General features: G+C 37.8%; 2 protein-coding genes across 3 annotated transcripts in view; one reads left to right on the top strand and one right to left on the bottom strand.

Annotated features, from left to right (window-relative positions):
* Nucleotides 1-5,647: 5,647 nt before the first annotated feature.
* Nucleotides 5,648-8,175, bottom strand: adma (adrenomedullin a). Its single transcript, XM_030131152.1, has 4 exons — nucleotides 8,038-8,175; nucleotides 7,325-7,427; nucleotides 7,084-7,209; nucleotides 5,648-6,896 (listed from the first exon to the last, which is right to left on the bottom strand). Exons 2-4 carry the CDS (start codon nucleotides 7,417-7,419, stop codon nucleotides 6,593-6,595), a joined length of 525 nt encoding a protein of 174 aa, XP_029987012.1. The 5' UTR covers nucleotides 7,420-7,427; nucleotides 8,038-8,175; the 3' UTR covers nucleotides 5,648-6,592.
* A 3,007-nt stretch (nucleotides 8,176-11,182) lies between these two features.
* sbf2 (SET binding factor 2) overlaps nucleotides 11,183-15,946 on the top strand; it is a 113,357-nt gene continuing 108,593 nt past the window's right edge. For both annotated transcript variants that reach the window (XM_030130811.1, XM_030130812.1), the window contains exon 1: nucleotides 11,183-11,323. In XM_030130811.1, the coding sequence (XP_029986671.1) occupies nucleotides 11,269-11,323 (55 nt within the window). In that variant the 5' untranslated portion in view covers nucleotides 11,183-11,268. The remainder of the gene's footprint in view (nucleotides 11,324-15,946) is intronic.

Genomic DNA, 15,946 nt, shown 5'->3' on the forward strand with positions numbered 1-15,946 from the left:
GGACATTATATTGACTTACAACTGTTGCGTTTAACCACAATCATGATATGCCTTAAACTATCCCATACGCTAACCTCTACACAATCCTAACCTTAAAAAAGTCTTATATTTAATTGTTTAAATAGTGGACATCTGTCAGCATAAAGGAAACATTTACTGTATCATAACAGGTTAATAAACAGGTTGCAACTTGCTCTAGATGAGAAGAATTAAGCTCTGAATGCTGGACAAGACAGACTCTAACCACTGTAGATTAATCAATTAACTAAATTAGATTAATTAAATTAATTCTAAATTAGAAAATCTTATAATTCAATTTCATCTTATAATGATAATGTGTCCTCCACCTATTTACTCTTCTTTAAAACTTGAGGTGCAGAAAACAAGGTTTAGGAAACATGAGATCAGTATTGGAGATAGTATAATGATCCTGCTCTGCAGAAGGCATTAATGTGGGGAGTGTCCTTATGGTGCCCAGTCCACACTGACTAATGTGGGTGTGTACACTCTCATGTTTGGAAGGCTGCTTAAATGTGCTGCATGTGTGGAAAATCCCCACACTTGCTTTGCAGAATAAGTACTGTCATTCATCATATTCCAGTGGCTGTGTGAATCCCATAGGAGGTTTCCTGAGGCCATTACTGGACCAGACCACTCAGATATATCTCAAACTCATCGTCTACTTTTTTTTATCATGTCCTTTTTGGAGTCAAACACTTCCCTGCTCTTGGCACAGACCTCATGTTAGCTCTTTGTCAAAGTCATATCTGAGGGGGAGGACAGCAGCACTGGAGAAAGCCACTAGCACATTACAGAGAGAGATAGTGGGAGAATGAGGGAGGAAAAGGGGCTCACTCTTTCCCAAGCAAGGACTTGACATCTGCTTTAAAAGAGGCGTGTCTCCTCTTCTCATCTTTCTCAGTGACCTGGGTCTGAAGGAGAGTAAAGACAAAAGCAAGTCATCAATGCACCAACATAGAGCTATTCTGCAGTTCTTAGCTATATTTCCACTAACTGGAGATCTGAGATTAGTTATTGCACTGATGAATAGGCTAAAGCAAAGATGCACTTGAATGCACACCAAAGTCTTTAGCCCACATGATAACAGTACCAGAGTACAACGTACTGGTCTTGTCATGCAGATATGACGTGGCCATCACATGCCATGCTAACTCACCTCTTCGGGCTGTGCTGTCTGTCTTGAGTGTGTATGAACTGTGCAGAAGTTCCTTTACAGAAACATCTAAGTCATGCTGTGCTTTTGTTGTGGCTAGAGGATATGATATCTCACCCACCAGCCTGCAGTGCACATCACAGCATCCTTAACTCCTTCACTGCCACACATTAGCACTGGGACAAAGGAGGAGTAAATGCTGAGTGCAGTCAGCATAGAGTTACTTGATACTCAGACAGTGTTTGAGTGGTGATAAATAAAGGGGACACAGTATGTTCAGAAGGCATCTATGTTCAAAATATTATTATTCCCGTTTTCTGTTTTCATTTTCACAGACTGTTCATGTCCTCTTGTGGTTGTTTCAGTCCATTGCAGCTGTGCAAAGATATGCCATGAGCAGAATGTATTTACATTTAATATAAAAATATTTGTTTCCCTGGTTAAAAATGTTCTCTTGCTGACTAATTTCTCTTCAGCTGCAGGGCAAAGTCAAGGGAAGGTTAACATCTGGTCATAAATTTTTTATTACAATAATCTACACCAAACTTATATTTTTGGGTAGGTAATAAATTATGTTTTCAGGAAAATGTATTTTGAAATGAGAAAAAATTTGTGGGAAAAAAATGTGAGGAGTTTTATGAGTGTGAATGTTTGGAAAGTGACAGTTTTTTTTTTTTTTTGCCATAATTCTGGGTTCATTTTATAAACTCTCATGAATAAACTAAATTCATTCCAAATACAATGATATTTGACTATTGTATTTTTTTATGTCATATTCTAAACACACAGTGTTTAAAATTAATAAATGCATATATCTATGCAAAATACACTTAAATATAATGCTAATATTATTTGTATGTTGTAAATATTGTTTAAAAAAAAAAGTCAAAGAAAAAAAGTATATGATATTGATAAACGAAATAAAAAAGGTTGAATTTTTTTAATTTTATATCTACTTTTGTTGTCCATCCGTGACATTTTTGGCTTCGTCCATCCATGACGCTGCCATTTTTCAAAACTCTTGCTATTTAGGTAAGATTAAAAAAAAAATAATTCTGTAACCAATTATTAGGTTGTAAAATAGAGGGTTTAAGGTGTACACTGAATACATTTTAGGATGAAAATGTCGTAGGAACTTCACTTTGGAGAACTTTGTATTTCAAGGATAAGAATAAATGTGTGAAGCTGGACTTGCACTTCATACTACATCATGGCAAAATTTCTTTATTTTTCACAGGAACTAAAACTCCACAGTATATGAGTTGTATCCGTCAGTCAATTAAGTCTTTAACTGACTTATTTATTGAACAGTTGATTTCATATTTACATATTTTCATATTTCTCCCACCGCCCAAAGACAAAGGTTATTTTGTAAGTCCATATCATCCATAAGTGTGAGTGTGAAAGCAAACGGTTGTTCATCTGTACATGTCCAGGGTGCATATGTCATTCCAACACTTACATGAGTGGTTTGGAAAATGAATGGATAAAAGAAACTACACTGCCAGTCAAAAGTTTGGACTCACCTGTTTTTTCTTTATTTTCATGTCTATTTACATTGTAGATTCTCACTGAAGGCATCAAAACTGTGAATGAACACATCTGGAATTATGTAGTTAAAAAAAAGTGTGACATAACTCAAAGCAGGTTTTATATTTTAGATTCTTCAAAATAGCCACATTTTGCTTTTATTACTGCTTTGCATATTCTTGGCATTCTCTCAATGAGCTTCATGAGGTAGTCACCTGAAATGTTGTCCAAAATTTCTTGAAGGAGTTCCCAGTGATGCTGAGCACTTGTTGGCCATCTGCAGTCCATCTTACGCCATTTAAATGAGAAGGTGAGTCCAAACTATTGACTGGTTTGTTTCCAATACTTTGGGTTATCTTCTACTGTTTGAACTAATGTGAACAGTTTTCACTACTTTTCCTGTTACGTAGATTGCATGATCCATTGATAAATACTCATTGAGAAAATAATGCCATGTTAAGTGATAATGCCATGAACTAGCTGGGATAGGCTCAGCTCCCCACCCCCCCACCAACACCCACCCACCCACAACAAATTGGTAGGGGAATAAAAGGTTGCAGAAAATGAATGAATGAATGGATGAATGAATGAATGAATGAATGAAGTGATAATGAAATGAATCATTAATCTGTTTCATCATGTTCATCCAGGTAACTGTGTTAACTCTGTTACATCTGTTACAGCAGAACAGAATTAGCTGTCCCATGGAAAACTCCTATAGTAGTCCAACCTCAGAACAGCCAGATTTACTACAATAGTAATAAGCACCAAGGGGCCTCTACTGCCTGATTTAGCCTGACAGTGGTTAAGATTATAATGGTAATCCTCTCAGCTCAGGTTATCGGGCTTTCCTCTCACCTCCTCTCATCTTGTCTCCTTTGCTCTCTTTGAAATATTCATCTGGAAAAAAAACAAAATTACAAAGATCATTAGCCACTGCCACAGGTGAAATATAATTAATATCATCATTTGGACATTCTGTAGTATATGGGCTAATTTCAGTTATCTAGGTTGTGGATCCCTAATCTTTTCAGAACTGTTTAAACACAAGAGCAGAGCTTAGTACAAGCTCTGAAAAGCAGTTATATAGTAGCAGTTGACCTGTGGTTATCAGTGTGCTGATGCCATCATCACGTCACTGGTGTCACCAGATGATTGGCTTACTGGAGGAGGGACGCCATCACATATACATTAGTTGTAGATTACTCAGACAGTGCCAGAAATAGATCCATTCAGGCTACTCTTTGACTGCTTAGCTGTAATTACACCAATTCAAGTATTTCTATCAATGGGTTTTGGTAAAATAAATAAATAAATAAATAAATAAAAAAATCAGTCCCTTTAAAATATATAAATGCATTGTCATTGAAACAGCCACTAGATGGCATGTTTGTATTGTTTTAGTTTTGTCACTATTTTTTTTTTTTTTTATGCCCCCCATGGCGTTTAGTCTGGTATGGAATTCCTAAGCTTCATTTCTTTTACAAATCCTGTAGCCAGTGCATGTACTGATTTATTAGTTATTTACCATTTCTTATATTCACAACATATTAAAACATAATTTAAGAAAGATTTAATCTACACTAAATTGCAGCTTCCATTACAATGTCGTGTTTTTTTTTTTTTAAGTAGGAAACGTGGAATGTGCAAAGAAGGTTCTAGCAAACACAACAGTAAATTGAACATTTAGGACAATAACATTTTAGCTTAAAAAATATTGTTTGTATTTATTTATTTATTTTTTCATGCTGTAAAATTATTTTTGGTCCAAATGATATTTCTATTATAGTGAGAAAGCTGCTCATGCTCTATTCTGTGATTTAGGTTACAGTATGTAAATGTATATTATACTTTATATTTTGGTATATTTTATTAGAAAACCTTAATTTAAATTAATCTGTGGTTGAATTATTGACATACCAAAAATAGCCGAAACGCAGTCTTTAGTTTCTGACCTTCTAGTCTCACTAGATGGCAATAAAGAACACAGAAACACAGCACTGACCCATGCTTTGTTTCTGTATAATGTGTATATATATCACATATATGACATGCATACATCTATTTCAAGACATAATCAAAACTTTTCAAAATCTGCACATTTCCTTTCAGTGAGTTTTAAATGTATATATTGCTTTTAATTCAATAATCTGTACTAATTCCCAGTTGTTAGATTATCCTAGACCTTATTTTTCATTTCCTGTAGGATTTCATGATGAATTGTTTATAATAGCAGGATAAATATCTAGTTAGTGTTCATAAAATAGACTTGGGCTATAGCATTTATACCCACTGCTAAAATTCTAAACTGGGCAATTGAAAATGTTAATAGTTGGGTAGGTCTTGGTTAAAAAAAAAACAAAAACAAAAAAAAAAAAATGGAAAAAGAAAACAGAAATGTGGTATGTGTAGGTGTTTGTAGGTGGTGAAAGAAGTGGGTGATAATGTGTTAAGTAAGTGGGTCTGCAGCCTTTCAGTGCTGTTCAGTCTCAGGGGTCTGCTTGAATGTGGAGGTCATGATCACTGCATTGTTGGAGCCTTTTTTTGCGATGCTCTTGCAGGAATGTTTGCCAGAACCCCCCGCATTGGTCTCCTCGTGTCCCGACCGTTCACCATTGAATACAGATGGAGCTAAAGCCTCAGCCTCCTCTGATGGCTTTAAGGCTGCTCTGTGGTGAGGGCTGAGCCAACAAATATGAGCTGAACCAAGCAGGAATGTGCCTGGCACTCTGTCTGCCCCTTTTTTTTTTTTTTTTTTTTTTTTTTGAGGAGAGGGGGGTGTCATAACTGGGGGAATGTAGTGAGAGGAGGGGAAGCTCTAATGAGACCCTGTAATCACTTAACAGAGACCAGGTGCTCCACATCTAGCTGTAGTAGTGTGCTCCAGACAATAGAATGCCATTTTCAATTTACAAGAACCAAGAGGAAAGACGTCTTGAGAAGTTTTAGATTTTGTATGCAAAATGTTTATTGAATGACAATGTTTATTGCTTTGACACAAATAAAATAGAACACATTTACAAATATATAATATACCTATAAAACAATATCCTATTACCACAGTTTGCAAAAGAATAATGACAAATAGCTACAATGCCCATATATATTTCTTCCTGTACAAAAATAGTTCTATCTGCATAAGTACTTTAATGTAACCTCTATATAATATTTAAATAAAGGGATTCATATATACATATACCTGCAATAAAAAAAACAAATATAGATTGCACATGTGTTTGTACAAAAAAATAAAACATTTTCAAGTATATTTCAGTCCATTGTGGACTGGCACATATATCACAGAATCTAAGGCATTTCCCTTATACAGTGTCCAAACATGATATAGACTGGGAGCTTCAGAGCTCTGTAGCTTCTCCCTATTTGGCATTGTGAAGATGATGTCTTTTTCCTGATAATTCATTTGACTTGAAGTCCAAATGGAAAAGTGCAGACAAGTACTGACAGTTTGATGGAACATGGTGGTGTAATCCTCAGAGGATAGCACTTATCAAAGTCCTGGCCTTGAGGAAAAGTGTGTGTTTAGTCCCAGAAAGAGAGTTCCCTCCTTAGGCCAGAGGAGATCCACTTGGCCAGGTTTTAGCACTCTTCCTTTCCTTCTGCCAAGCAGAGAGCAGCACCTTAGGTTACTCCACACTGTGCTATCCAGTGTCTTTTAGCCAGCTGCATGTTCAACATCACTGAGCTGCAGGACTCAGCTTTTAGAGACACTCAGTGCAGCCAGTCTAGCTCTGACTCAGTCCTCATGCCTGGAAAATGTGCTGGAGAATACTTGGCAAGAGTCTGAGGCATTTGGAGAATTTTAGAGGAGAGCAGAGAGGACGCTAAGTCCTATCGCTTTGGTTCCAAACTCCTTCTGCAAAGTCCTGCTCATGTCCTTCTGAGGAGAGCCTCAAGCTTGTGGACTTGTGAGCCAATCTTGCTCCACATGGGCCTCAGCCTGCCCTGGTCCAGCCTCAGAGAGACTCTGCGGTCGGGAAGAGAGCGACGCCTCCGGCCATATCCCTGTGGGCTGATCTTGTCAACAGGGGCGCTCCCAATCTTCATCTTGTTATTGAGCTGGTGCAGGCGGTGTGCCAGGTCATGCACTGTGCAGGTGCCCAGAGAACAACCTTGTCTTCTCGACTGGGTGGCTGAGCCCTTAGACCTCTTGGTTCGGACATGGATGTCAGTGCTGGAGAACAAAAAGGATAATAGGTCATAAATCCATGCAGTTCATTCTTGTATTTGCTTCAGATCATTCTTATGTTCTCTGCTTAAATTCTGTGTTGCTTTATCTATAACAGGTAAAATATATATTGACAGAAAATGATATTATTTCTTAATGGATAATGCAAAAATTTTGTGGTGTGTGTTTTTACCTGGAATGTGGCACCAAGGTATCCCTGATATCTTCTGGTCTGACCAGATGCTCAGACTCTGCTATCTTCTCTACAGACACACTGTTAAGATCCCGTCTCAGTCTGCTCCCAAGCCATATGCTTAGCCTGGACAAGAGAGAAAAATCCATTAGTCTTAAGCATTTAATTCACTGGATTGGTCAAAAACTTGACAGTAACTACATAATAATGTGAGAAATGATGAATGTATTTTAAAACTTACCTCTTTTTCAACTCTGGATTCACTTCAAGTTCCACACAGTGAGCTACTGTCGCCAGCAGACAGCCATAGAGGAAGGATTGGAAGATGAATTTCATTTTGACTCCTGTGGACAGCAGAAAAAAAAAACATTTGTTATTATTTATACTCCAGATTAATATTTAACTCCTTTGATTTCTGACTTTGTCTCTCTCTACATGTAAAATTCACTAAATGAGTATGCCCACATGTGCCACACTGGTGCTTTCTTACACAAGAGTCCAAAAGCCAAGTTATTTGCACTTATCATTCATTTATTTAAAAAGTTAAGCTAAGGTCAGATTTTGCTGGGTTAAGTAAACCAACAACCACGGCTTGGGCCCCTGGCCAACAATGCGAAGGACATTTACCAGTGAGGGGTCCAAAATAGGCTCACTCAAACAAAAGTGAAACGCTGTTCAACTCAGTCATCTAAATAAATACACCCTCAGCTGCTAGTTTAATTGCAATAAACACACACTAAGGTCTTTTGGTGCAGCGCTTCTGACAGATGCTTTACACCATGAAGGCAATTCCTTGACAGACGCACATGTTAAGCGCTGAACTGCTTATATAACCAGAGATAACCTGTCCTTGCCTATACACTTGTGCTCTGACCTCAAAAAGCAAGGATAAAGCCATCAGCTGGGAGCAAAGCAAATCACAGCAGTATGTTCTTTAAAACAGAGTGCACATACCTGTAATTCTCTGTTGATTCAGTGAGATGAGAAAGCTCTTCTTGAAGAATCAGCTACAACAGGGTACTCCACAGATTTCTTGAATTTGCAAGTAGTTCTGTAAGGCAGCTGTGTCACTCTGCTAATAGTTCCTACACACCAGACAGGGAGCATTTATACAGGAGGTGGGAGGGGCTCATTGACTGACACACACACAGTCTCTCATCCTTTCCCCCCACCCCATCCAGTACATGACGGCTGCGCTGCTGCCTATGTACAAGATCATGTATGACATACAGAAATTAAAATAAAATAATTAAGAAAAATGTATAGCTTAAAGAATACAAAGCTATCAGTTATCAATTATAAGAATTAAAACTCAACTATACCTCTTAGGCACGCCTCTTGAGATGTGGGAATTTCAGTGTTTCTATTCATTGGGTTTTAAGAGGGTATTACACATTTAAATAATCAATGATGAAAAGGTTTGAACAATAATCCTCATATATTTGAACATTAAGGCTGGTCATGTACTACATTTTTTTGTTATGTTTCACTTTGCTCAATTGACTTATTACATGTAATGAAAGATAAAGAATGTTTCTCCTTTGCAGGGCACTCCTTGACATGGTGAAGTTTCATGTCAGCTTGAAAGTACATTATGATAAATGTATTTTTTTCTGGGAGACAAGCATTGTGTAACTGGATAAATATAGTAGGTATGCTCAGCTGTAAACTGAATATACTGAATGTATTTGTTTGTACAGAGCAAATATTGGACTTCAGACTAACCATGTAGTTTGTTTTATTATTTGGATAATTGCGAAATGGAATTTTACAATTATCTAAAAATAAAGCTGGAGTCAGAAAGTGAACTTGAACAACAATCTATGACGTATGAACAATATTAGCTTAGACATTTTTCAAATAATTCAGTGGATTTGTTGCTGTTATAGATTTTAAGTAAATTGACTTCACATTCGTAAGAATCTGCTGTGATAATGAGAGAACCATCAAGTCTATGAGTGTTCGTCAGAGGATATCACCCTTCATGTGATGGCCAGTACAGTGAGTCACTCTATGGCTGCAAGTTCTGCTATTTTCACACTTTCATGTCTTTACATGTCCACACATATCCATGGGGGTTTAAAGCTTAAACATTGAGAGAAGTATACCAGTATTCCAAAACAGAGCACAGAAAAACACTTTAATCTGTTCGACTGAACGTAAGGCAGCTGCTTGAAAGGTTCATGAGGGAGATAAGACCACGATAAGAAGAGTGCAGAAAATGCCACAAGAAATGCCTCATTAGTGCAGGTAACAAGTTTTTGGTTTTCACTGTTTGATGCCCAGCAAATGAGGATATAGCTTTATATCTGAAACGTTTATATTGTGTAGGTAATCTGTTCCAGAAAATGTTGAGATTCCAAAAAGACTGTAATTATACACATACATGATGAATGAATGAAATTCTGTAAATACCGGTGAAAATTCCAGTTCATATAAAATTTCCAGTAAGGGCATTTCCACGAGGAGTGGTGTAAATTTGAGCAGATGTTAGCAATAGTTTCACTTTTTTGGTTTCAGTTTCAATGAAGGGGAAATATGGTGCACTAGTTTCTTACAGCATGCTTTTTCTCAACACTTCAAACATAAGAGAAAACAGTCACTTCCCCTCATTTTATATTCTATTGTATTTTTGCCTCTTACGAAGAATAGCCGTTGGTTTATTTATATCTCATGTGACCTCTATCCATACATGGTGTCATATTTTAAACTTAGAAAAATACATAGATGTCAACCACATGTGCTGTAAACCAGCAAACATTTTGTAAGCACTTTGTAATGATAATTGCCTCCGGCAGACAAGTAATCCCCTTATACCAGGGTTTATAACAGGAGATTGTGCAATCATGACAACAAAAAACTGCTGTTGCTTTTTCGGTGCCTTATATAGAAATCTTTTGCTTATCCCCTAAGAAAGCTGCTGACATAGGATGACTGTCAATGTTATTACTACCTTTCGTTGTTTGTGTGCTCAGGTACATGTAGCAGGAAACCTGAGCAATTCAGCCTCTATGTGCCAGGAAATAGATGGTGCCAAATCTAAACACAAACATTTCAAAGTTGACTCATAATTAATAGAATGCTATGATGAACCTGGAAATCATCTGTCGCCTTGGAATGCACTTTGTTCTAGGTCTCATGATTTTCCCTATCATTCCTGTGTGTCACAAAAACTACATGCAAACATCTGTATTTCTTAGTATTCTGGCTCACATTCAACTATTTGATTACTTTCTTCATCCTCTTACAACAATAACAATAAGCGTGATCCTGAATGTGAGTGATTAAGTGGGGGAAACAGATCCATAAAACATTTAGGGGACAATGAAATGAGGAATCAAGAGTGACAAAATGCAGTGGTCCTAACTTGCTTTGTTTCTGATGGTGATGGTGGTTTGTGTGTTATTGCACACACACACAATAGTTTGTGATTTCTTCTCTCTCTCTCTCTCTCTCTCTCTCTCTCTCAGTTTTTTTTTGCCATAAATATCCAATATTCTACAATAACCACATGACTTTCCTTTGTCTCTTGTGCTGTATTTCAAATCACAACCATGCACAGTTTAATAGAGAGGCTTTGAACAAAATATGGCTTGTGACAAAGATTTATTTTTTTCTTTTGAAGGCACATCCTACATAATTGAAATACTACATTAAAATGGATTATAATGCTCAAATATGACCTTACAGCTACCCCCAACCATTATAAATTGGAGCAGCTCTGCTCTCTCTCTCTCTCTCTCTCTCTCTCTCTCTGCTCTCTGGATTCTTGTCGCACGTTTACACATTAACTTTTGACAGGTTGGGCTCGTGATTCCAGTGAAATCTAAGACTGTCCATTTCATTTTATTGATCAGGCAATATAACAGTAAGTGAAAGTAGAGGGATTTTCCAACATGAATCATCAATGTATGTCTCGCTTTTCATTGAATTTTGGAATAAACTGTCAGATCAGTGTTATGTTGCGGCTGTGTGAATGTGAAAACAAAGCTGCAGCCTTGTTTTAGGGCTAAAAACAGGGTTTGGTACACAGTGCATTATTTGTAAACTCAGGGGCCCACGCCCATGGATGTCTCCTGCTGCCGCACGCAAGCGCACTGACACTCCTTCTGTCAAACATGGCTGTGCTTTGGAAGAAGGAAAAATGCTGAATTGTGTTGGTATATATCGGGAAAAGCAGCAGAAATGGCGAGATTGGCTGACTACTTCATTGTCGTTGGATACGATCAGGAAAAAGCCGGTGAGTTTGATAGCACGGTGGTGAATATTGAATTCCAAAGCTGAGGTTTGTGTCCGTCAGGCCGTCAGTCAGTGATGATGTTGATGCTAGGATAGCTTTGCGATTAGCCTAACGTTAGCCGCACAGCTAACAGGCGAGGCTTGAAACACTTTCTTTTTCCTTATTAAGAAGCCAGATGGTGACCATCCTCCGGCTTGCACGTATTTACAGATCAAACACACGCCTGATGGCAAGTCAGCAGGGGGCTCTAACACTAGATCCATGTCGATATTTGACTTGGATCAGCCGAAACTTTTCAGGGATTGAAAATCTGTCACATCCTGTCCCTGTTGATCGTACTCCTGTCAGCCAGGGATTGGGATCAGTACCCGCCAGAAACAAAAACCTGGACTTTAACACGAAACAGCAGATTCAACTAAATGTTATTGCTTGATCTTGATTGCTCTACTTAAAAAAAAAAAAGAATAAAAATGATGCCAGTACTGATTCTACTAGACAGTGATTGCATCTATGTTTTGTTTGTCTGTGGTGTAATTTTGGCTCTGCTACTTATCTCTCTTGCACGCTGCTCTGTTTTCGGTCTGTTTTTAACCACTGCGGCCGCACCTGTCAATGATTTGATGTGATACATTTGTTTTCGCCGGAAGAGTGGTCAACTTTTTCACAATGGGCGTAACATTACGCAGCTGCAGCTAAAGGCAGTCCCCCAGTTCTGCCCTCTTCTCCAGTGTCTGCAGGGGGACAGGAAGCTCCTCATGCATTCAGGACCAGCCCCAACGTTTCTGATTCTGCAAGGGTGGGGGGGTATGCAGCTCAGACATTTCTACCAAAACAAAACATTTTGGCTTTGCACACTGAGTTTTTACTTTGCAGAAATATTAATATAAATAGGTCAAGCTTTTGTAATTTATTGCTGCTTCACTTGTGATCTATTAGGTTATACATTCCTGTGGAGCCTGGAGAAAGTCAAAATATTCAGCTAATACTCAGCCATAAGGGAAAACGTTCAAGTTTCTAGCCTCTTGCAGTGGCATCCATCCAGCGCCATGTGTGTCAAAGAAAGGCCAGAGCAGCTGAATCCTCTTAGTCACCATTGCTTGCTATGCACAAAAGGTAAACAGTGTCTTTCATCAGCTTTGCGCATCCCAGCGCCAACTGACAAATGAATATTTTGTGCTCTGGGGACAAAATGTTCCTGGCGGCACCAGAAGTCTGAATGGGTTCGCATTCAGACAGTCTTACCACAAGAAGACGTCCCTAACCCCATGACTTTATTTTTTCTCCACTGGCTGCTAAAATGATGAAGTCAATGGTGCAGAAACTATAAAAGCAATGAAAAAATGCTGGTTTAGATTGTGGTCGATAGGGCACTGACAGGCTTGTCTCATCTACATAAGCCCCTCTAGAGGACAAAAAAGATCCATATTTAATTGTATTTTTATGATTTTAATAAGTTTAACTAGTGTAACAATCCATTAAAGTTAAAGTTTTGTAAGTATAATTTTCTAAATATGGTAGAAAATGCGTAAAAGCTTTAATTTTACAGAAAAACAAAATGCTAACTGCATTGTGTGTGACTCAGACTATCTTGAATGAAGTTGGGTGGTTGGACCTAGTCTGGCCATAGTCCCATACGGTACGTAGTCTAGACAACAGATTTTTTTCTGTCCACCTTGCTGATTAAATCAAACCAGGGATCCCTGTCCCTGTGTAGGTCATCTACAGGCCTCCTGTGCTGCTCTGGCTTTTGCTCTACTGGCCTGACCCAATTCTTATTGTTAGATTACTATGGATGGATCAGTAGTACACATTGCTAAGCATGCAATCTGTTGAGGAATAGGCTTGGTTCCAATTCGTAGTGAATCAGAATGACGCTATAAAACCCACATCAGCCTATTTAAAATCTCATTCTGTTCTTTTATGTAAACTTTAGTTTAAAATATTGCTATAGTAAATGTTCTTTTGTAAACCTAAAACATCTGCTAAGTAACAACATACAGCTTAAAGAAAACACAAACCTGCTGTGTTGCAACATCCAGAATTGCAGCAGTAGAAGCAGCCTTCATGGAAACGAAATTCAGGTAGACCCCTGAGTTTGGAGTTCAAGACTGTAAGACTGGAAAAAACTATGTATAGTAAAATAAGAGAACATAGTAAATATTCTTTCAAACTCTGCATTTGGACGAGCTAGATCTATGGTGATTCATGGAATTTCAGGCCATTTGCAAGTGCAGAAAAAACACGCTTCTTCTACTGTCTTCAGCTTTCATCTAGGAGCTGAATATAGATCCAGGTTATGTGTATCTTGCATGAGTACCTGTGAAATTTTCATTGTAAGACAGGTGACCTATTTAGAAATTGTATTGAAACCATCACTAATATAACTAATGGTCAAGTCATTGTGCTTACTTCAGCAGATTGCAGTGTTTTAGAAAAAAAGGGTTACAGTGAAGGTTACAGTAAGTAGGGCAAATGCTGTTTCTGGTGTTCATGACTATAAAACCTACCTGAGGTATGCCTTTTGTCACTTCAGTGCTGTTAGATGTGTGACAAAAAACAGCAGTGGGGAATATGCTAAAAGGGAATATGATCCAAGGGGCAGACTCCTCTATTAGTAATCAGACTGTAGTGTGCTTCCCTGGGGGGTAATGTCATGAACCGCAAACCTTGGAATTATTTTTTATGAATAATGCTAGTATGCAAAAGCCCTGGTTTAGATGGATGCAGTCTGTCCTGAGCCTACACTGTACTCTGTATTTTCCATTTGCAGTAGGTCACTGTTTTTTCTCTCTTGGCAGGGGGTTATATATGGAATGGCGTGCTGTCCACCATAAATTGTAATTTGTCAAATGAAATAGAGGAATTTACCCAGCTGCTTTTGTCAAACAGTTTACTGGATGGATATCATCACTCTGAATTGAATCAAACTGGGTTGGGAATATGTTCCACTGACAGCGTGCCCAATATTCACTCCGTTTTGTGACTTTATGATCTGGATTTTGGTGTGGATGAGGGGAATAGCTTATATAACGTAGCAAAATCCTGCAAAAATAACCAAATAAAAAAAAGAAAAGCTTTCAAATGACCAAGAGAAAAATACTTCCATGTGCAGATGGAAGTATTTTACATGTTTGTCTCTCTCCATGTAGAATAGTCTCTTAATCAGCTTACTGTTATGTTGTTTGAATCACATAAATATCACACGTACAAAATCATTTCAAGCATTACTTAAATAAATCTACCAGGAATGAGCCTGTGCCAGGTTCTGTCTTTCTAAACTTTTGTGAATTGGCTTTCTGTTACAACTTCTCAAAGGGTGTTTGTTTTTGTGCTGGCTCACTTGGCACACCCACCAGGAAAGTGCTTTGGCAAAGAACACATCTGTCTTAAACAACAAAACCAGCATTTGAACCTCTGAGAGGATCAAGTGTTTGTCTGCTATTTTTACTTACTTATTACATCTTGTTGGAAATACTATGGAAATAGCCTATGGTGGTGTTCCTGTGGTTTATCTGGATGCTTGTCTCACTAAACTTGTATGTTTAACCCATCATTAGACTATTTCTTTGCTTTCATTATAGGCCGTAAAATGGTTTTCAAGCCTGTGTTGGTCTGCACTAGCTGAGGTTCTTAGCGTCATGTACCAGATCCTTTAGCTCCCTTCATAGTCCTGCAGGATTTTGGCTGGCCGTTAATGTGTTACTGTTACCGACTGCATGAAACGCTGTGCTTTTCTTGCAGCATCCTACAATTGCAACATATAATGAAAATGTGGGCTTTTTACTCCTTAATATACCAGACCTTTCGAAATGGTGAAGGAATGTACACTTTTTCATTCTTTCACTGTATTTTGTCAAATAAAATCAGTTGCAAGCTTGGTCATCACCTGAAGATTTGGTTTCCACTAACAAATAATGGACAGTCCTCAAATACAAGCCGGGTAAAAACACATTGTGGACAAACTTCTGAAGTCTATCTATTGTGCCCAATGTACACTTCTGTGGCTTTAATTTGATACGTCCAACATTATAATTCAGCTGTTTTCCAGACTTAATTGTTCTCAGTGATTCATCTCAGGTGTTATTGTCCAAGTTGTGTTTGTAGAAACCAAAGTTCCTCCATGTATAAAGATTATATCAAATTGCATGAAACAGTACACTTCTCATTTTCTAAGTTGCTGTAGTCAAAAGGGTTGACAACATTGTGTGGATGGATGATTACTTAGGTTTATTAGGTCCTTTTACAGGTTACTAAGATTATTGCATTGTAATTATGTTTCAGTTTATTTTCCTGCTGATTTTTATCTCTTTTTGGTGAGATGTAGGGATGCACCGATACCACTTTTTTCCAGACCGAGTACAAGTACTTACATGTGAGTACTTGCCAATTCCGAATACTGATACAAGTACTTAATAATCCCATTCTAGTTCTTAGTTCCTTTTGTAAATGTGCTTTATTGTCGTTGTCATTAGTCTGACTGTAACAAGGTGCTGCTACTGACATCAAGCGTCTTTGAGTACTTAGAAAAGCGCTATATAAAACTGATGTATCATTATTATTATTATTATTATTATTATTATTATTATTATTTATTGTGTTGGAATGAGCGTGTCTCAATTAATC

Source organism: Sphaeramia orbicularis, chromosome 3 (genome assembly GCF_902148855.1).
Source record: "Sphaeramia orbicularis chromosome 3, fSphaOr1.1, whole genome shotgun sequence".
In the NCBI taxonomy this organism is placed as follows: Eukaryota; Metazoa; Chordata; class Actinopteri; order Kurtiformes; family Apogonidae; genus Sphaeramia; species Sphaeramia orbicularis.